General features: G+C 39.9%; 2 protein-coding genes across 2 annotated transcripts; one reads left to right on the top strand and one right to left on the bottom strand.

Moving 5' to 3' along the window:
• Positions 1–2438: 2438 nt before the first annotated feature.
• LOC148729222 (uncharacterized) lies at positions 2439–3323 on the bottom strand. The gene is made up of 2 exons (XM_088725639.1): positions 3154–3323; positions 2439–2650 (listed from the first exon to the last, which is right to left on the bottom strand). The coding sequence occupies exons 1-2, from the start codon at positions 3299–3301 to the stop codon at positions 2454–2456; spliced, it is 345 nt and encodes a 114-aa protein (XP_088581765.1). The 5' UTR covers positions 3302–3323; the 3' UTR covers positions 2439–2453.
• Positions 3324–9962: 6639 nt separating this feature from the next.
• On the top strand, positions 9963–15167 carry LOC111333116 (putative monocarboxylate transporter 5). Its single transcript, XM_088763147.1, has 4 exons — positions 9963–10159; positions 11952–12544; positions 13383–13752; positions 13860–15167. Exons 2-4 carry the CDS (start codon positions 12446–12448, stop codon positions 14045–14047), a joined length of 657 nt encoding a protein of 218 aa, XP_088619273.1. The 5' UTR covers positions 9963–10159; positions 11952–12445; the 3' UTR covers positions 14048–15167.
• Positions 15168–21818: the final 6651 nt, after the last annotated feature.

Below are 21818 nucleotides of genomic sequence, written 5' to 3'. Positions count from 1 at the left end.
AAAAAAATTAAAACAAAAAGGTAAAGAGAAAACTGACAAGTAACCAGTAAAAATTGCAATTTACTTCTTAATTGGCACCTGTTAAATACATATGAAATTATAGGTGATCAGAATCGTGGAAAGGAGTGTTGTTAACATTGCCTAAATTTAGCCTCTGAGTTAATTAATTTCGCCTTTCGCACCCGTCTTGCCGCTGGGACTTATGGGACCGCGCATATATCAGTCCATGCTGGGGGCAAGACACATTCCAGTTCAAGTTGTTACCATTTGTAGTTTTTTATAACCAAGTACTTGCATTGTGTGGGTCAGATAAGTAAGCTCCTTTTTTTGTTATTGAGATTTAATTCTAATTGATTTACAGGTTGTGGGACTCGATTTTAGGGTCAAGAATATTTCGCTATTGATCTCTCCTTGTGCTTATGCAAATATCAACATTGTAGTTTGCTTCGTGACCTTAGCCTTTACTTTAGTTTAGCCTTGTACTTAGTTGCATTTGTAATCGTTGTTTTTAGTTTACGAGCAGCATTGAACTGTTCCTCGTTGACACGAAACAAACCTTGGTCATTTCATCGTCTTCAAGTCTTGGATCTTTGCCTCAGTAAATTACGTCCCCTCTTGTTCATCACACGCTTGGTTGAATCCAATTTCGCTACCGTTACAAGTGTCATAGAGTAGAGTACAGTAGACATCTATAATTATACCGGATAGCCCCTTCAGTGTAGTAAAGACTGGTATCAACAGCGGTCCTGTTAACCACCCATCACCCATCCCACCCCAGGGGAGGACATCCATCACACAGTAATCTCGTGCGTGGGAAATTAACGTCTCCTGCCCCTAACCCTGCAGGAGACGGGACCTCCATTTATTCGTCCCTAAAAGGACCACATTTAGATGACTGAGATGGTAATCAGCCGTACAAACTAATTTAGACCCTTTAGCATCAAGGGAACCAAGCAAGGTCACATAAAACAAGTGCAAAAAATCTTCTTCAAAGACAATTCTTTAATGAATAAATTTGGGATATATCATAGGAGTAGGAAGGGCAAGGTAGTAAGAGGGTTTATCTATCACTACTATCAATGACCTGGGATTGACTTCTAAACCTAGCATCAGATGGTGTTGAGTTTGTAGTTGATTCTCATTCTCACTCCTAGGATTTTTCCAGAGGCAACTCCCGTGAGACCGAGAGACCGTGGATCCAAAGCCCCCTTGCTGGAGCCTGACATGCTACTGGCAAAATCAAGTTTATTTTTATTTATTTAATAACCACAGGCTATTACAATAACTTTGTAATTAACAAATGGTAAACACCACAGCGTACACTATTGAGTTATGGATGCACGCGGGAGGTTGCTAAGCACTCAAGAAGCGTAAGAGTCGCTCGAGGCGATAGCCGAGAGCGACTCTAGCTTCTTGAGTGCTTAGCAGACCTCCCAAGTGTATCCATAACTCAATAGTGTACGCTGTGGTGTTTACCATTTGTTTTATAACATAACATTGATACATTGTAGCTAAAGAGTTCCCTTTTATTTAACAAATCTTACGTGACCAGAAAAAACAAGCGCGCGCGGAAAAATAGTCTTTGCATTTGCTCACGTCAGCAGCGTACACCCATGGGCAAATGGGGGACGCTAAATTGACCAATCAGAGCGCGCGCTTTACTTTGGTTATGTTATAATAGCACTTATCATTCCTACATGTACCAACTCAGGAAGTTGCTGATGTACTATAGCTTGGCCTCTTTTTACTTCAAGACTGTCAGCAGCTCCTGTATGTGATCTAACACATACCAACCCTCGCTATGTCTTTCAAATGGGCAGCCTTATCGCAGCAGTATCTGTTATTCCTCTTCCTTTGGTAAACACTCAAACTCAGTGTTGGGAATGGTATAACTTTAACTCAGTGGCAGGTCCAGACCTTGAGCTATAGGGGAGGGGTAGTATGGGCGGCCGTCACCACCAAAAATACAAGGATGTTAAATAGATCAGTAAATACAAAGATGGTTTAAGGATCAGCTGCAGGATAGCATAGCTAATAAAGGAATGGCATGGCCAAATTATAGACAGTCTAGGTTTCCTTCATGAAACAGAACACCCTAAACATAAATAGTTTAGCCAAATGATGAACGGTCTGGTTGCCCATGTCGAGTTGGAACATGAAATTGTGAAATGGACCAGCTAAATTGCGAATAGTCTAGCACTCATTTGTAATACAGTATTCAAACAGTGCAGCTTTGCGTCAAATGACTCAGGTTAATACGGAGTAGCACAGCGTACGCACAAACGGTGTAGCTTTGGGTGAAATGGCTCATCACAATGTCGAATGGTACAGCGTACATACAAACAATCTAGCTTTGCGTGAAATGGCTCAGCGTAATGTGGAATGGTACAGCGTACACATAAATGGTGTAACATTAAACAAATATGTAATCTAAATAGTGAGATAGGTGACAGCTACCGTATCAGTTTGCGATTCCCGTCCATATGCCAAAGGGCCAGTGGGGAACGTACGTTATACACGTGTCTACGGATGGCAATCACAGACCTTAGCCTCCTGCCTATGGGATCGACTCTCTTTATGGCACTCCTTAGTCTCCACCTCTGGACGCGCACACCTTGGGAAACAAAATAACCCTCGATAGTTTTACAACCTATCAACAAAAATAAGGCGGGTTTTAACTTCAAGCACCTGTGACACAGTAGGGAAGTGAACGCTACTTGTCGGTGCTTTCTTGAATTCTCTGTTTGGAGGGTATAAATTGTGTTTCTAATGTGCAAATTTTTTGTGTAAACACTGTGGCGGGCTTAAAACGCTCTTGCCTGTAAGTTAATTACGTTTTGCCTGAATCTACTGGAAGAGAAGAGAATACAGGATTTTCAAAATCGGTCTTTTAAAAAGTGTACGTCTATACTAAAAAAAAAAAACATGTTCGCGTTTGCTATGTGTGATTATGTCTACGTTTCTTGAGTTGTTCAGTCAATAACGCGTATCGTTCGGCAAGCTTCAATTCATCATGTCTAGTTCTAGAGGAAGTTCTGTCATTATTTACTGGTTCTCAAATTATACATAACCAGGCTAAGGGTTAAGAATCTTTATTTGTTAAATGAACGTGAGCGGCGACAGCCTCAAAAGATTCTATAAATACTTACTTACCCGATCTAGGGAAATTTGTCATAATACGCCGGATTAAAGAATCCAGGAAATCGTCCTCAATGTCACTGTAGCGAGACTTGTTCGTCAACTCATATTGGGCCATCCGGTTTTCAATAGTTCGCTTGCTAACTCCAAGCATTAGAGCCATGTCTATATACGTGAAGTTGTTCTCCAACTTCACGTATATAGACATGCCTTCTTCTACTGTTCATTAAAGAAAGTACAATCCTTTAAGAGTAGATAGTTTACACTGAAAATTGAATGAAACCTTAAAAAGGGGAACTCACTAAATATATAATGGATAACCACAAAAATTGGTTTGACGAAACCTATCAACTCGAATAAAATGCACTCACTTCATATGGAGCATTTAAGGATATTTTCAAATGTTGTTACCTATTTTTCGTTTCAAATTTTCAACTTGAAAATGGAAAACGAAGTTTTCCTCCTCACCTCTGAAAAATAGCAGCTGCTGCTCGGAAATCGCAAACTTAGGTCTTCCTCGGCGTTCAGCCTCACTCACCGCTCGTGCTTCATACCCTTGAAAAGGTTCTTGTTGATTCAAGTTTACGTTCAGATGTGTACGAGCTTGATTGATTAAGTCAACCGCTTCTAAAGGTGTGTCCCCACTGACCAACGCTGCCTCGTAAATAACCTCTAGTCTTAAAATAGTGTTCTCAAAATCACCTCCACGATTTCCGCTTTCTTGTATGTGTTCAATTATTTCATTCAGGGAATCTAATAAATACTGACGAAAGTCCATTACTCTTAACAGTAACAGTACTGAAGGACAACGAGCAACGATACCTGTGAAGAAAAAAATTCTTAAGGTGGAGACGAGGCACTTGTAAACCAAGCAATAACTTTTTTTTCTTTTTTCCTTTCTCATCATCTGGAAGTTTTCATTGCTTTGCCATAAAAGCAAGAAGAGAGACGCTAAAAGTCACCTAACTCTTGTCAATTCATCTAGTTTGCACCAAGCTCAGTCTGTAACAATGATAATAAAAATAATAATAATAATCATCATCATCATCATCATCATCGCAAAAATTAATGGGTGAGGTAAATAAATGTAAAGATAGATGTAAATATAAATAAATACTACTACCGAAACAAACGATGAAACAGCCATATGTCCTCTCAGTTGTCTGAATTATGCAATAGTTTTTGTACAGCAAGTTGCGACCGTAACAGATCAAAAGGTCTCGACCTGTAGCTGGAAAACTACGTACAACTACGTGCATTACGATGTCCGCACAAGCCTTCCTTAATTAGGGACTTTAAGCAGTCAGGACGGCAACGCCACGGAAGACGTCGTTTAAAAAATGAGTTTCTACTTTTAGTTAGAATTTCGAAAATGGCTGCATGTGTTTACCGTCTCATAGGGCGCCAGACCTCAAACTCAACATAACGCATACAAGTAGCGTTGAGTTCCGAATGTAAATCAAAATAATTTGCCGCCACGGTTTCGCGTCGCAGACGACGCAAATTTTGGTGATTTCACGTTGTTGTTTTGCAAAGGACGGCTAAGAAATGTACAAAGTTTTAAAACGCGCGTGCTGGATTATTGTTCTGCCAATTAGATCTATTGTTTTTCCACGTTCTCGTTGCCGTAGCCGTCGTGGTTTGCTTAAAGTCCCTAATTAACAAATGGTAAACACCACAGCGTACACTATTGAGTTATGGATGCACGCGGGGGGTTGCTAAGCACGAAAGAAGCGTAAGAGTCGCTCGAGGCGATAGCCGAGAGCGACTCTAGCTTCTTGAGTGCTTAGCAAACCTCCCAAGTGCATCCATAACTCAATAGTGTACGCTGTGGTGTTTACCATTTGTTTTATGACATAACATTAACACATTGTAGCTAAAGAGTTCCCTTTTGTTTAACAAATCTTAAGTGACCAGAAAAAAACAAGCGTGCGCGGAAAAATAGTCTTTGCATTTGCTCACGTCAGCAGCGTACACCCATGGGCAAATGGGGGACGCTAAATTGACCAATCAGAGTGCGCGCTTTACCGTTTGTGTGTACGCTGTAGCATTTGACATTACGCTAAGCTATTTCACGCAACGCTACGCTGTGTGTATGTACACGCTGTACCATTTGACATTACGCTGACCCGTTTCGCACAACGCTACACCATTTGTGTGTACGCTGTACCATTCCACATAACGCTGAGCCATTTCGTATAACGCTACACCATTTGTGTGTACGCTGTACCATTCCACATTACGCTGAGCCTTTTTACGCAAAGCTTCATTGTTTGTATGTACGCTGTACCATTCGACATTATGCTGAGCCATTTCACCTAAAGCTACAACGTTTGTGCGTACGCTGTGCTACTCCGTATTAACCTGAGTCATTTGACGCAAAGCTACACCGTTTGAGTACTGTATTGCAAATGAGTGCTAGACTATTCGCAATTTAGCTCGTCCATTTCACAATTTCATGTTCCAACTCGACATGGGTAACTAGACCGTTTATCATTTGGCTAAACTATCTATGTTTAGGGTGTTCTGTTTCATGAAGGAAACCTAGACTGTCTATAATTTGGCCGTGCCATTCCTTTATTAGCTATGCTATCCTGCAGCTGATTCTTAAACCATCTTTGTATTTACTGATCTATTTAACATCCTTGTATTTTTGGTGGTGACGGCCGCCCAGAGGGGTGAGGGTACTAGGTGCGGGGGGGGGGGGGGGGAGCCTTTGTGCGTGCACCTGCTGAATTTTCCTCCTAGTTCCTTTTGCATTTATTTTTTACTCAGAATAAGGGGGGAGACCCGGCCCCCACCCAGCCCCTCCCCTAGATCCGCCACTGTAATAAATGTATTAAATGTTGTACTTTTAACCTGCGTGGAAGCAAGAGAAGAGCCTCAGCCTTTGATCTGGCGAACGTTTTGAGTTCTTTTTCTGTTCTTTCGTCCCCTTTTTTGATTGATATGTTTAGTCAATAATTTGCTCAGCAAATATCTGTCTTCAAGCATGTAATTAGTTTTTGATCGCGTTTACCCAAACATTGTCTAAACCGCACTATTGACAGGGAAGATGCTCAGTATTTGACGTACAAAAGTAAACTAATTTTTTCTCAACAACGGTCAAAACAATAATAATAATAATAATAATAATAATAATGATAATAATAATCATAACCATAATCATAATAACTTTAATAATTTAATACTTACAATATTGCAGTATTTTCAAATAAGATCTAATAAACATGTAGACATGTCCCCGCTCAACAATGGTTTCTGGAGTGACCACAACGTTAGTTAAACGAATTTATTTCTCTTTTGAAAGTGTTTCGATTGCCACGATGAAAAACCCCAACCTAGTATTCTGTTGAATAGTTCTTTTTTTCACAAGTTTTATTGCGCGTCCTGAGGGCCCTACCTCAGGCTAAATATTTATTTAAAGTTTATTAATCACGAAGGGATTAGAGAATATTCAAGTTTAATGATCATGAAGTTGAATATTTATTGAATTTTAGTAATCACGAAGGGATTGTTTTCGACTGGTAGGATATTTATTCGGGTTTATTGAAGAATGCATAGAGGACTGAATAAGCCACTTAAAACGTCAATTATCAATTTTACAATGAGAAATATGTTTTTTTTAATATATGAAGTATAATTGTTTGTCTTAGTCGCTTCGAAAGTGTATCGCAGCTAGACCTGTCCACGGTTTGCGCTCGACAACTTTTGAGCAACTTTTGGCGTTTGGAACAACTTTTTGCGATTCCAGCAATCTCGAGCAACTTTGGCCTTTCTCAAAAATTTTTTCAGCAAAAAGTAGGTTTAGAGCCCATATCAAACGCGAAAAACTCAAGACATTATAGAAAGCTTAAATATATGCGAGGTAATTTAATGGTCATCAGCCTTTTGAAAAGGACGACCCTAAGAAGCCGGAACGGCAGAATGGTGAAATGGCGGAAAATGACCTCAAATCCTAAAACTCGGAACAGCGGAAAATGACCCCAAATCCTAAAGCACGGAACGGTGGAAAATAACCCCAAATTCTAAAACACGGTACGGTGGAAAATGACCCCAAACTCTAAAACACGGAACGGATGTCAGGGCGCGAATTTGGTCTGAAAGACACTCAAGCACTTGGCTCATTCATCGATATCCCCACGACGATGACACGCGAGACTAAAATTAAGTGTTTTTTTTTTTTTCTGAAAGGTATGAATAATAATGAACCATTATACATGAAAGATAGCTGCGTTTTCGCTTTGTAAACCTGTTTAGTTACCTTTTGTTATGCTAAATTTGCCATGAGTTTTAGTCGCGGCACAAAAAGTCGCACAGCATGTAAAAACTAACTCGACATACCACATTACAAAAAAACAATTGAAACTTTGATTGAAACAGAAATATCTCAAACGCTTGTAAATGTGAGAACATCACAGGAACGTTTTCAGGCTTCTCAAGATATAACGACGTTCAGCCCCAGCCCCAAACTTAGACTCGCGTGAAAGCTAGAGCAAGCCCTCGTTAACCACGAATAAGTTTGGGCCTTGAGTAACACTAGGTGAAGAGAGGTTTGCAGGGGGTCACGCGCGTGGGAATTTCTCATTAGGATTTGGGGTCATTTTCCGCCGTTCCGTGTTTTAGGATTTGGGGTCATTTTCCGCCGTTCCGTGTTTTAGGATTTAGGGTCATTTTCCGCCGTTCCGTGTTTTAGGATTTGCATAGGGTCATTTTCCGCCATTCCGCCGTTCTAGCTTTTAGGGTCACCCTCTGAACACATAACCTGTCACTTGACAACGATTTCAGTTAAGGCTTAGGCTTAGCTATCTATCTTAAGGCTTAGCTACCTAGCCTGCGTCGCAGACAGTCTAACCGCCGGTATAGTCAGTCTGCGCAACGGCTCCCAAAAGCTTGTTCCAATATTCCACTGTTTGTGTATCCATTTTTGATTGGCTTACGCGCCATCTGATTGGATAACTTGCGAAAGTGACCACGCAACTATCATGTAATGTCAAAAATAAATTTGTGTGGGTTTCCCAACTACTTTATAACAGTTGTACATCACATTAAACGTCAAATTTACTTCGAGCTGGAAACAAGATGTCTGCAACTACAGAAGAACGTTGGCAAAAAACGTTCAAAGTCGTCAGAGAGCAGTTTGAAATCGATAATCTTCTACCTGAACAGGAAAACGCACTTCGCAAATTTCTTGGAAGTCAAAATATTTTTGTAAATTTTCCGTCGGGCTACGGTAAATCTTTGATTTTACAGAGCCTTCCGATCGCTGCGGATGCTCTGTTCAGAAAGCCTCGTGGTTCCAGTGTTCTCGTTGTAATATCGCCGTTGCGATCGCTTATGCAAGAACAGGAGATGAAGTAATGATACGGGCTAAACCCCCGTCAGATCCATCGCAGACTTTTTTCGATGTTGGAGCATCGTGGTCGTCACTTAGCAGTTTCCCAGATCGTTTGACTGTAAGCGAATATTTCCTTGTACTAAGGCTTTTGAGATCTACTTCCAATTTTTCTGTTTACTCGATAAGTGACCGACGTTTTTTCAGTTTCGCAACACAATTTCGGCAGACGTAATTGTTTTCGATCGATCGCAAAGATATTTCCAAACTTTCAATCTCGGTGAGTACGTGGAATTGTTTCCATCTCTTTAAAAGTAACACTCTTTCGTTTCCCTTTTCGATGACGCGACAGCATAAATTACCATAAACGGACGAATCAGACATAACCTTTTCAACCTTTTGAAATGCAAAGCAAACCTTTGTACAAAAGTACTTCCAATATACAATTTACACGCGACGATATTTATTTTTAGCATTGCGTGATAAATTTGGCAAGAATATGACCAATCATAAGGCGCGTAAGAAAATAACCAATCAGAAATGAATACACAGATCCGTGGATCCCTGCGGGATATCAGAACAAGCTTTTGGGAGCCGTTTCGCAGACGAACTATACCGGGGATTGTGTGACACGTCCGGCTGCAACGCAGGCTAATAGCCATCCTTATCTTATATTAGAACGGATAATCGGCCAAAATGACGTTCAGCATAATGTCAAATGGACTATGTGTTTTGTTCGCTTAGACTTAACTGTACCCTTAAATTTCGTCCGTCATATTTGAGAGCAACTCATAAAAGCTAAGTGTTAAGCTGTTTTTCTTGACTGACGTCAGCAATTATCGTCGTCTCCCTCGCAGCCGTTTTTAATCTCGTCACGCAACGCTCCTCCTCACAAACCCTGGGTTTGTGGGGAGTACAATTATCGTGAAGAATGAAAAATAAAGCTTTTAATGAACGTTTATTTTAAATTATCCGCAAGAAACTTGGTCAGCAATTTTTTAGATTTTTGGTAACATTTTAGCAACCTTCAGGCAGTACAGTGAGCACCTCTCCAGCATTTTACCTGACACAATAAGGACAGGCCCAATCACAATGTTTCGACTGCACTCTTCGAACTCTCTTGAGAAGATAAGGTTGCCTGAGTACCCGTCACCTTTTAGGCTATTCTACTCAGCTGTGATTAGCTGGTATTTTACAGCTCTTTTTTAGCTTTTAAAAAGTCTGATAGCGTAGTCTGATTGTCTACGTGCGATAGGTCATTGAAAGAACTTATCGTGAATTCATCAGGTTTGATCTAAATACACATCATTCTCAAAGTACACCGTTCTATCAGACCTACTGAAAGCTCAAGAGTTTTCGTTTCGCTTCATTTAACGCGATGAGGTCATGACCTTACTCAAGTGGCGAAACATGACAATACAATGCTCTCTTTTTACCCATGATGCAATATTATCTAGGCGGTAGAATACTTATAGGTTACTCGCTTCAGAGTGATGCTCCGAACGATGGTTTGCTTTGATAAATATGGCCCAAATCGGCCCCAACGCCAACAAGACAGTAACTGGTCATATTTTGTGTGTGCTTGCGCCTTTGTCAGCCAGGCGGTAAGTATGGGCCTCATTTTAAGCTTTGGAGTCCTTTTCCCAGTCATCATGGAACGCTTCAACTCAAAGAGACAATATATAGGTAATATAATTTAAAAACTTGTATGTGGCATAGAACTGTCGACCCCCCAATACAATAATGTTATCAGTTTTACATCGACCCTTAACCGCCAGCGAGGTTGAGTCGACAAATTATCTGCTGGCTTCATGACCCGTAAGAGCTATGTAACTCATTTTTTCTAGCTCTATTCTTTCGTAATTTTCGAGTAGACTGAAAGAACTCTGCGCATGGACCTCGTACCTTAAATAGTCTCACAACAGAGTTTCCAATGATCCCGATTTCAGTCGAGGTCCACAAAAAAAAATCCCGTTGAAACATCAGGAATGGAATGGAATGTGCTCTAGCGGCGCCCGGTCGCCTCAGGTGACTAACATTTGGTCCCGGGCGAGTGGAAAAATATTCCGGTCGTCCAGCTGGGCACTCGGCCTCTTCTGCAGTATTCGCCTTTATGGTAAATCTGGCGATTGACTGCTACATTTTTATTTGGTTGATTTCTAAGCGTTAATGGAAGAAAAGATATTATTTTGTGCGACACGTAGTCGAATTGTTCACGTTCGAAGATTTCGAAGTTACTTCCATGTTTTAAGATTCTTGGGTTTCGTTGATACCTGTGTCAGTCTAAATCCCACAGGTATCAATGAACGCTTTTCATTCCACTAATTTATTCGTGTTTTTCTCGTTGCCATGTTCCCACCAATAACGTAGCTCCATTTTCTGCCTTTAAAAGCACACACAACCCACAATTCCTCTATTCGCTCTGACGAAGGGCTAACGCTCGAAACGTCAGCTTTTATAATCATAACGGTGACCAATTTACCATTTCAACTTTGTTGATATATTCAAATTATTTCGTTACCCCCACCGACGCAGCCCCAAACAGTTTCTTTAGAAACTATCAGCCTTTATTTAAAAAATAACATAAAAGTACTTTTTTTTAAATTTCTTTATTTAACAAATGACCAAATTACAAAATTGTTTTCGTAAAAAATAACAAAAAATCATTAGTGAGTTTATTTGTGAAATGAATCATTTGCAAAATTGGTTTTTTAAAAAATAACCAAAAAACACTATTGTTTAATGTCTTAATTTGCCACATTACCAAATTGCAAAAACATTCACGGTGGTTCAAGAGAATATAGACTGTTTATCTTCTTTTGTGTGGTTATATGCTAGATAACCAAAACACAAACTTCAAATAACCAAAAGTGTGGTTATTCGATAAATAACCAAAATGTAAAATTGGTTATTTTAAAAATAACCAAAAACATTGATATGGCCAAAAATGTAAAACTGGTTATTCAACTAATAATCAAGAACATTAATGAGTATTTTTTTTTTTTTTTTTTTTGCCAAATAACCAACTCATACGCTAAATTGGTTATTTCAAAAGCCTGGCAGATTGGCAGTGTCTATTTACACTTCACAGTGGAGAAAAGGCACTTCACTGATAATAGTGGTAACCCTAACGCCTCAATTAACAGAAAATGATACAAAGTTCACATCAGTTCAAACATCAATGTTTTTCGGGGTTAGTATTAATTGGCATCATGTTATTCTCCTGAGAGTAAGAAATTAACCTTTTTACCCCTCAGACTGATGAGCATCAGTAGTCGTCAAGGCCATCGGAATAAAGGAAATGATCACCAACTAAAGAAGCTCTTGATTGTCAACGAATTCTTCTTGTCAGCACTTAAGGAAATGTTTCGAGAACCAGTATCGAGACTATGCAGACTGATGCATACTATAAACGTAGGTTTGAATTCTGAGTTAGAACATCTTTTTTTATTTATTATCACCTTCTGTTGCCTTTCAGCTTGGATAGCTTCCCTAGCATTTTTTGGCGTACTTTTTTACAGTCCTGTAGCTGCTCGCCTGTCAGAGAAGTTTAGCTGCCGCTTCGTCACTATGCTTGGGGTGCTGTCTTGAACAGTTGGACTTGTTTTAGCGTCATTTGCCAAAAGGATCTTCGTCTACTATTTCACTTACAGCTTGTTTGTTGGGTTCGGTGTCTGTTGTGTTCGTGTGTCAAATTTCTTGATTGTTGCAAACTATTTCTTCAGAAGGAGGCCATTTGCCACAGGAATACTAACATCTGCTTCTGGATTGGGTCTGTTTGCGTTTGCACCGCTCACCCAAGCACTGTCGGATAGGTTTGGTTTAAAAAGCACTTTAAGATTCTTGGGTGGAACTGTATTTGCAACGGGGATTCCAGCACTGGCATATGATCCTAATGTGCAGGAAAATGAATCAAATGACGCAGCAATACAATTGCAAGAAGAGAAATTCAATGAAAGGACGAAACCAAAGATGATGGACTGTTCTTTGTGGCGAGTGCCGACATTCACTGTCTTTGCTTTGGCGTTTGTGTTAGATCGGTTTGGACAGTCACCCACTCGAACTCACTTGGTAAGTGCAAACAGATAACGGTCGTAGGCTGACAGGCTCTCATTTGGTTACAGACCTTAAGCAGTCAGAACGACAACGGCGAAGAAAACGTCGAATAAAAAAATGAAATTGACGTGTTTACTGTCTCTTACGGCGCCACACCTCAACAGCAGCATCATGATGTGGGGAAGGTTTAGTTCCAAATTTAAGCTCTCCTAATTTTCCGTTGGGGTTTCCGTCCTCGCGGTACGTAAATTTTGGTAATTTCATGTTTTTGGTTGGCAGAGGACGGCAAAGACGTACAAAGTTTTAAAATGCACGTGCATAGCTGTTCTCCTGCTCTTTTAAGATCTCTTGTTCTGCCACGTCTTCGTTGTCGTTGCCCTCGTAGATTGCTTAAGGTCCCTATTAGCGCTGCAGGACGCGCCTTTTATCATAGTTGAAATTGGAGAAAAACTTGCTGAAGATGGTGTGAGGTCTCAATTAACGATTTACATCCAGTCATAAGCATATGCACTTCCTCTATATTGTAACCGCTAATCATTTTTCATTTCAATGTTAAAGAGAATTTATTTAACGATCACGAGAACTTTAAGCCAGTGATCATCTTCTTTATGTTCGCGACCTTAATGTTTCATTCAGCCGGGTTGCTGTGAAGAGAATTCAAAGAGGAGTTAGTTTCTAGTCTATATCAGGGGTTACCAGTAAATCGACAGATTCGTTTCCAGGATCCCTTATGTTCCATGTTATTTAAGGTTCTCCACGGAAGATCCAGAGAAAATTCTTCGAGTTGAGGAGTTTCTAAGGTTCACGCTATTTGAACCGAGAAATTGCGCTACTTTTTCTCTTTCCTCTTCAGGTGAATTACGCAGAAGAACGGGGGCTCTCGGCGGGCAATTCCTCAAGGCTATTGATGTACTTTGGCTTGACCTCAAGTATTGCAAGACTGGTAGCAGGTCGTGTGTGTGATTTAACCCGAGTCAACCCTTGCTATGTCTTTCAAGTGGGCAGCCTTATTGCTGCAGTATCTGTTATACTTCTTCCTTGGGCGAATAGTCAAACTCGTTTCATTTTATGCAGTGGTTTTTTTGGCCTTAGGAATGGTGTAACTTTGACTTCATTGAATGTTGTACTTTTGACCTGCGTGGAAGCAAAGAGGAGAGCCTCAGCCTTTGGCCTGGCGAACTTTTTGAGTTCGTTTTCCGTTCTTTCTTCTCCTCCTTTGATCGGTAAGTTTGGTCATGTATTTGCTCAAAAAAGATTAGTTGGTAAAGTTCAGTGTTAGGACGTTATGAAAATACATAAAAACTTTAAAAAATTTTTTTTTTCCTTGTAGGTTTTATTGCCGATGAGTTTCATTCTTACAAGCCTGCATTTTACCTGGTCAGCAGTATTTTACTGGCCTGCGCCGCTCTTCCATGTCTTATCTTCTGTCTAAAAGTGAACCGACAGGATGAAGCAGAACCTCAAACGATAATTCCCTTGGAAAACCATGGTCAAACTCAGTACGTGTCTTCCTGTTAGAAATAAATTCAAACTAAACACTGTAGATACGTATGACGCACGATCCTTGCAGTAGAGAGCGCTGTTCATGCAATAGCGAAAGTCAGACCTGAAAAAAATCAGGCCTGTACGGGATTCGAACCACTGACCTCTGCGATACTAGTGCAGCGCTCTACCAATTGGGCTAACAAGCCAATTGGTGGAGCCCGTACAGGCATAACTTTTTTCAGGTCTGATTTTCGCTATTGCATAAATAGCGCTCTCTACTGCGAGGATCGTGCTACATACGTATCTATAACCGCAGTTCAAAATATATGAACTTCATATATTCATCGTATCTAAACACTGCAAGTCGAGGAAAAGAAAATCCTGGCTAACTCTTTCACCACGAGCGACCTCGAAGGGCTTATTGTTATTATTATTATTATTATCATTATTATTATTATTATTATTATTATTATTATTATTAGGGATCAGGGAGCAGAGGAGTTTCATTTTTCTTTACTTCCAGTGAATTATTTCTGTCTTTATGCCTATTTACTACGGACTACCGTGAAAAGCGCGCGTTTGCATATGTATTTTCATTGTTAGTCCATCAGCTTTTGTAACTGATTGAGTTTTGAGGCTACGTAACGTTTGATGAGTAATATCAACCAATAGAATTGTTTATCATCCAACTACACTCCGTAGAGTACAGATAGCGCCCAAGACGAGTACAAATATCATGCAGTATTTGTTCTCCAGAGAACTGGTTAAGCAGGTTTTGTCACATCGCGCAAGCGACGAATTGGATGGAAGTTACACACAAAAAATTGGCGGACAAGTTAAATTATTTTTCTGACGAAGAAGAGTCAGAATTGCTGACGAATATTAATCCAAGTTTAGTAAATAAATCGAACGAAGAAAAGTAGTTAGACGACGATGAAATTTCATCATTATCGAAGAAAATAGAAACAGCAATACAACAACGCGCTAAATCCATTCCGCTTCACATACTTCTGTCACGCACTCCCCTTAAATATATATCCGCGGAATTCGCTCGCACTGAAATAACAATTTGGCGTGTTGGATAATAAATAACTTATTAGACGTCTTGGTGTGTCGTATCGCTGAGTATTTTTACTCGTTATTTGTATTCTGACTCGCCTTATGGGCTCGTCAAGAAATACGGCACAACTCGTCAAAATACCCAGCTATACTTCAAAACAGAACGTCTGATAGGGGTAGTTAACTTTCTAAGCTTGTGATCGATTATCTGAGAGCCGTGTTTGAGTTCGAGTCAAGAGTGGACGGTTAGGGTAGGGGAGTAGCCAATTGCCCACCCCAGCTCCTCTTCTAATTTTTGACCGTCACTCACCCCCTTAGTACAAATTTCTTTCTCTCCCCAGCCTTCCGCTGCAATTAATATCAAAGATTGCGGCCATTTTTTCGCTAAGATAAAACTAAGCATTCGCTCGGCCAAGCTACGCCAGCTGCTCTGCAGGCTACTGTAAACGTTTTTTCCAGCGCTGAAAGTAACAATGGCTTATGAACTGAACCAAACAGACCCAGAATCTGCACGGCAACGATGCGTACCCTCCTTGTCGATTCTATGCGGCATTACTCTGCCACTGGCCACTCCATCTGCCTGCTTTTATTTTGGAAAATAGTGAGTCAGACCACTAGCAGATTGTGTAAATTGGACGAAAATTGATCCCACACATGAATTTAACCCCCTCTCTCCTAAGATCTCATTACTGATTCTCCCTACTGCCTGCCAGACAACTGTTATGATTCCAGACCGGAGAATTTGGTAACAGATCAGTTTATTATCTCTCAATTGATAATTTTCTCTATTCTCATCACTTTTCTGTTTGTTCAGTTTTCTTCGTATTGCATGGAGAAATTCTGTCTTGGTCAACTAATGGCAGTTAAAAACTAGTCACTTTCCATTCAGCTGCCTAAAGCAGAGGAAGAATTTCTGTGTTTAATGCAAAACACTGAACTACGAATATCTTTGTATATAATTTGTAATTTGACGTTTGAGGAAAAAAAACACCAAAGTTTTGAATAACTTCAATTAAGGGGTAAATTTCAAGGCAAGAAAGCGAAAAGATTTGAGTGGAATGAAGCGCAATAAAAAAGGGTTATCAAGATAATGTTTTGTCTACACCATTTCCTCTGATATGATTGGTCTAGACAAAACCAAAACAAACTGATGTGGCAGAGAGAGGATTCGGACGATACTTTTCCTTTCCTTATTTGCCACCTGAAATTAGGCTTTTTTTTTTTTACTTTTCGTAAAAACGAACTTGGAAAACACGGAACCTTTCCCGAATTCCTAATAATCGTGAGTTCCTAACGGCTGAATATTTTAAACAGGTGTAGTTTTTTTTTTAACATAAACAGGAACTCTCCTTTTAACTCTCAAAAAAGAAACAACAACTTTGAATTTAAATTTACAAGACATGTTTCGACATTCTCATATCATCTTCAGTTGCAAATGAGCATTTAACTGTTGTACATTTGAATTTAAATTAAGGTACGTTACAAACTACGTGTCAGGGCTTACGTTACATTTGAATGTAAAAACGCGAAAAATGTAAATAGCGCGCACTTGACTAGATCAAAAAATAAATAAATAAATATAATAATAATAAAAATAAATTAAAATACCAAGGAACAACATAATTAAAATGAAAGAGACAATTCTAGGTGTTTCAATTGCTGATTAAGGATGGGTTTTTCCCACTTAATATGCAATGCCTCTTTGATCTTAATTTGGTATTTTGAAGCGGCAGAATCTAAGATCGTGAAACATTCAGTATCACAAGAGTCAAGACAGGCCCTTGATGATTGCAGGTGCTTGTAAATATGCGAAGGTTTGTCCGACAAGAGGTGCTCACGAACTCGTGTACAAATGTGGCGAGTGGTCTCACCAATATAACTGACATTACAGCCAGCACATGAAAATTTATATATGACACGCGAACGTAGACCTAGCGGTACTGAATCTTTCACACTGAACATGTTTCTGAGTTTAAACGTACTGAAGACTAACTTAACATCTAAATCAGCTCTACAATAACGTTTGAGTAGTTGTCTTAACTTAGTCTTAGTTGTCTTAACTCTCCTTTTCCAAAGCAGCACGTACTAGCAAGGTAATATTCGCTCCGACGAAGGGCTAACGCTCGAAACGTCAGCTTTTGTAATCATTACGGTGGCCAATTTACCATTTCAACTTTGTTGATATATCCAAATTATAACATTGGAAACGTCAGATTTAGAAGCTTTAATAACTCAGTTGATAAACCATTTTAGTATCTACTAAAACAGTGGATAGCGTTGAAGGCGCACTCTGATTGGCTAGTCAAACTCCGAATATCCTTTGGGAAAAAATGGCGTCCAGGTTTGCATCCGTGACAAGCGAAGAAATCACTCAAATTAACGACGGTGATGTATATCATCTCACTGTTTTAGTATATACTAAAACAACTATTCACCTCAGTGGGTCGGTAAATATCCACCACTAACCACCTCCACTTCGGTGAATAGTTGTTAATTAACTGGAGAATACTTTTATGGTAATAAGTGTTCTATATGAGATTGCCTGTGCAAACTAGTAGTTATTCTGCGTTGATCCTTGGTACCAGTGGAATCAACACGATATATTGGTATACTTGAAGATGGATTTGCAGGTCGACGCAAGATATTCCAAGTAATCAGTTCTCGACTGACGTCCTACCTCCCGACCCCGCCGCACTTGCCAAACCTCTCCTCTGTGCATTGTTAACATTTGTACACCCGCACAACATTTCGCAAATTTTCATAACAACTAATCTGTAAATGTTATAAAAGGAAACGATGATATTGCGTTTACGCAATTTGCCTGGAGAAGTGAAGCTTGTGGTTGGTTATGGTGTAGATACTAAAGAAGAGAGAGACCTTTCAGTGACCAGTAAGTTGGTGATTCTTTTTCATTACTTCCCTTGTTGTACTGGGCCATCATTGAATGACTCTAACAGCACAACCCTCTCGGCCACATCCGTAAGCCAGTATCCGACCGAATATTTGTGCTCAGGAAAAAAAGTTTACCTGACTTGGATTTTAACCGAGACGACAACATTTACAACTTCCATCGTATTCTCTGCTGCTGCTTGCCCACTTACAGTTCTCCTGAACAATTTGATCTTCGCATTGAAAACAAGGAAAGAACTACAAAAAAACTCTAATATTTTGTTGGTAAGTCTAGCTGCGTCAGATTTCCTTGTTGGCACCATTTCCTTGCCCTTGTCAATCATCCCAGATGCACTCTTCCTCAGGAGGAACATCGCTGTAAACGGCGTATCTGCCGTTTAGCGCTGGCAAGTCAACTGGCCGGTTGTATACGTCTGCTTGTTGTTCTCTGTACCATATGACTGCAATTGCTTGGGAGAGACACACGGCGTTAAGAGAGTGGAGGACTTATAAACGTGTCGTTCGCCGTGTGGCAATCTCGGGGGTGGTCCCCTTTCTGAAAACTGTTCTCGCGCACTGATTACTAAGTGCAGGCGAGAACAATGAGGATGTTCAAATCGTGAATTCCATCGTCTCCGTGCCCGTTCTGTTCAGCTTGGCTCTGATTGGGACAGTATTTTTATCTCAAGGTTTACATCGGTGTACGCAATCCAAAACTAAATGACATTCATCGAATAACTTCACAAGCCAGACAAAGGATGGAGAGACGCATTGTCCAAACCACAGCTATACTAACATTTGCCTTAGTGATCTCTTACCTTCCATCTTTAATGGTCATTCTCGAAGGCACAAAATCTGCTCTTCCTATGGAGAAGCTCGGTTTTCCGCTGGACCGAGTAGCTGATCCAGCTTAACTCCCTAATTGATCCACTCCTGTATTGCCTTATACTTAACGGCCAGTTCAAAACGGAAGTTGTGAAGATGCTGAAGGGACATGACGAAGACCTAAGAGAGATCCACCTTTCCTACAAACGGAATCGTCGTGGCAGGCATCGTGTAGTGGCCAGTGAAGATTTACTCGCTTTTCAAAAGTCAAAAGAGGCAAAATTACATGAAAACCAACTGGAAAAGTTTGAACCCTGTGATGTCATCTTGGCTAATGATGCAAGTTGCCAGGAGCCTTGGAGAAACAAGAAAGAAGTGCATGCACATTCGTCCGGCTGCGCGTTGTCTGATGCAGAAAAGGTCATCACCTGTGTCGATGTTCACCAACCTAAGCCCAACAGACGGATATTGTCACAGGAATCTGCTACGAAATAGTAGTGTAGCGCGGTTTGCGATGGAAAAACTGTCTGTTTCTCTGATGTCGAAGACGAGAAAAACGTTCATTACCTGTGTTGATGTTTACCAGCCTGAGCCAATCAGACGGAAATTTCCGAAGGAAACTGCTGCGAAATATAATCAGTCTTGGTATTCTTTGGAGGACAACTGTAGCGTTGTTTGCGATAAAAAAAACTGTTCTTTGGATCTCAAAGACGAGAAGTCCAGTGGACTTACATTCACAAGTTCGCGAACAGGATTATTGCGCCAAGCGAAGTAACGAAAGTGAAGAGGGAAATGATTTGAAGGAACTAGAAGGAGGAAAGGGAGATGACCACTGGAGAGAGACTGGCGCCACTGGTGTTTTCATGATACAAGGTGGTGATAATCACAGCTTTTACGAACCAATATCTTGTCTCTCACTCTCTCACTGCAGCGCCGGATGAAATGACACTATGCTTTCAGGAACTGAAATGCAAAGCTTGCCAAAGTGTCAAATATAAACGAGGAAGACAGGGTTTTCTTTAAGGAGTTACCCTAATTCTGCCGGAGCACAGTTTTTTTTTTCGGTCTTTCTTGTTTTGGCTCGCCAACCATTAATTCCTTCACTAGGGTTGCCATCTTAAATCGTTTTGAATTTTCTATTCTTACCCTATTTTATTGGTTCTGGTGAAGTGATGCACATTTATCATTCACATAATTACTGATTTTCATTAGGGGTGCTTCCATCTTTAGGAACACGCTAGTGAGGCAATCAGACAAGCTTAGATCTCGATACTGATTTGAGTTGCGGTAAGGAATATCCTTTGGATTCTGTCTTCAACAGTTGGACTTGCGCAAGCATCATCTGCCAAAAGGATCTTTGTCTACCAATTTACTTACAGTTTGTTTGTTGGGTTCGGTATCCGCTCCGTTCGTAAATCAAATTTCTTAATTGTTGCAAAATATTTCTTCAAAAAGATTCCATTTGCATAGAGATACTAACATCTGCCTCTGGATTAGGTCTGTTTTTGTTTGCACCGCTCACACAGGCACTGTTGGATAGGTTTGGTTTGGAAAGCACTTTAAGATTCTTGGGTGGAATCGCGTATTTGCAACGGGGATTCCAACACTGACATATGATCCTAATGTGCAGGAAAATGAATAAAATGACGCAGCAATATAACTGAAACATTAAAATTAGCTGCTATCATTGAGCTTCACATGTAAATAGCCGCCCACCAAATCCCCAGAGTTCTCTTGAGTTAACCGGCCTAAAAAAAAAGGGCTGATCGGTTGGATTCGTATTACGTATGAAAGCTAACCCAGATGAAGAGGTACACGGCGGAAAAACCGCTGATTGGCTGAGAAAAATGACATAGGCTATATCTTAACCATGAGCTGTCAGTGTGGTTAAATTTGCTCATTTCGGATCCCTCCGCACTCATTGACTTAAATGATTTCGTATATCTTTGAATGATGACAAATGACATGGTAAGTTGAAATAAGTGGCTAACAGCTTCTTCGGGCCATAGACACCATTTCCTCTGATATGATTGGTAGAGAGAAAACCAAAACAAACTGATATGACAAAGAGAGGATTTGGACAATACTATTCCTTGCTAGCATTTTCGTGGCGGCCATGTTGTAAAGTGAGAACGGGACGGCAGAACAGTATTCTGCTTTATCATCTCTTTCTACAAGCGGTAAAAGTGTCATGTTTTTCCATTTGTATCAAAATGTTTTGAAGATTAATTCATCAACTGAAAACTGCAACGAGAAAATCAATTACAAACACTGCTTTTAACAAAGTTACAGTTCTTTCTAACCTATTACTTACGTGTTTTTTTTTTTTTTTTTTTTAATTGACTACATTCGTGTTTGAATCCAACGCGTACAAATCAGCTGACCTAAGAAAAACACCGCCTTTTAACAAAGTTACAGTTCTTTGTAAACCATAACTCATGTGTTTTTTTAATATTTTTAGTTGACTAAATTCGTGTTTGAGTCAAATGCATACAAATCAGCTGTCAGGGGTAAAAACATTTAATATATATTAGGCTTAATTTTCACGCTCCTTCTGATTTAGAATTTGATCTTTCGTTCGCGTATCTTTTTCAGTAGTTTCTTCATCGACTTGATACTCAAGACTTTACAAACCTTCAGCTGATAAGTTTGCACATCCCCTTCACCTTTTTACTGAAGGGCATATTGAATAAGTTTGGAGAAATACTATGTTAAGCGCTTCTGTGGATAGCTGTTAATAGCGTGCTCCCAGCTACACGCAATGCATAATCAAGAAGGGATGAATTGAGTGACTCTATAACACGACATGGCTAGATGATATAAATTTTCCCTTAATATTTTTCTATCAATTGAATGAAAAATCTCTAAGTTGTCATTCACTTTCATACCTAGCAGATGACGCTAAGCAAAGATAGGTACAATCGCCATAAAACACAAAACTGAATGATTAAAAATGTTTTAATTGGGGTTACTTTTTCTTGCGAGTGATCAAAAATTTTGTTTGTTTTCCCATGATTGTTAAATTGGATTT

This window comes from Stylophora pistillata, chromosome 6 (assembly GCF_964205215.1).
Source record: "Stylophora pistillata chromosome 6, jaStyPist1.2, whole genome shotgun sequence".
Lineage (NCBI taxonomy): Eukaryota > Metazoa > Cnidaria > Anthozoa > Scleractinia > Pocilloporidae > Stylophora > Stylophora pistillata.
This window is presented reverse-complemented; position numbering and strand designations above follow the sequence as displayed.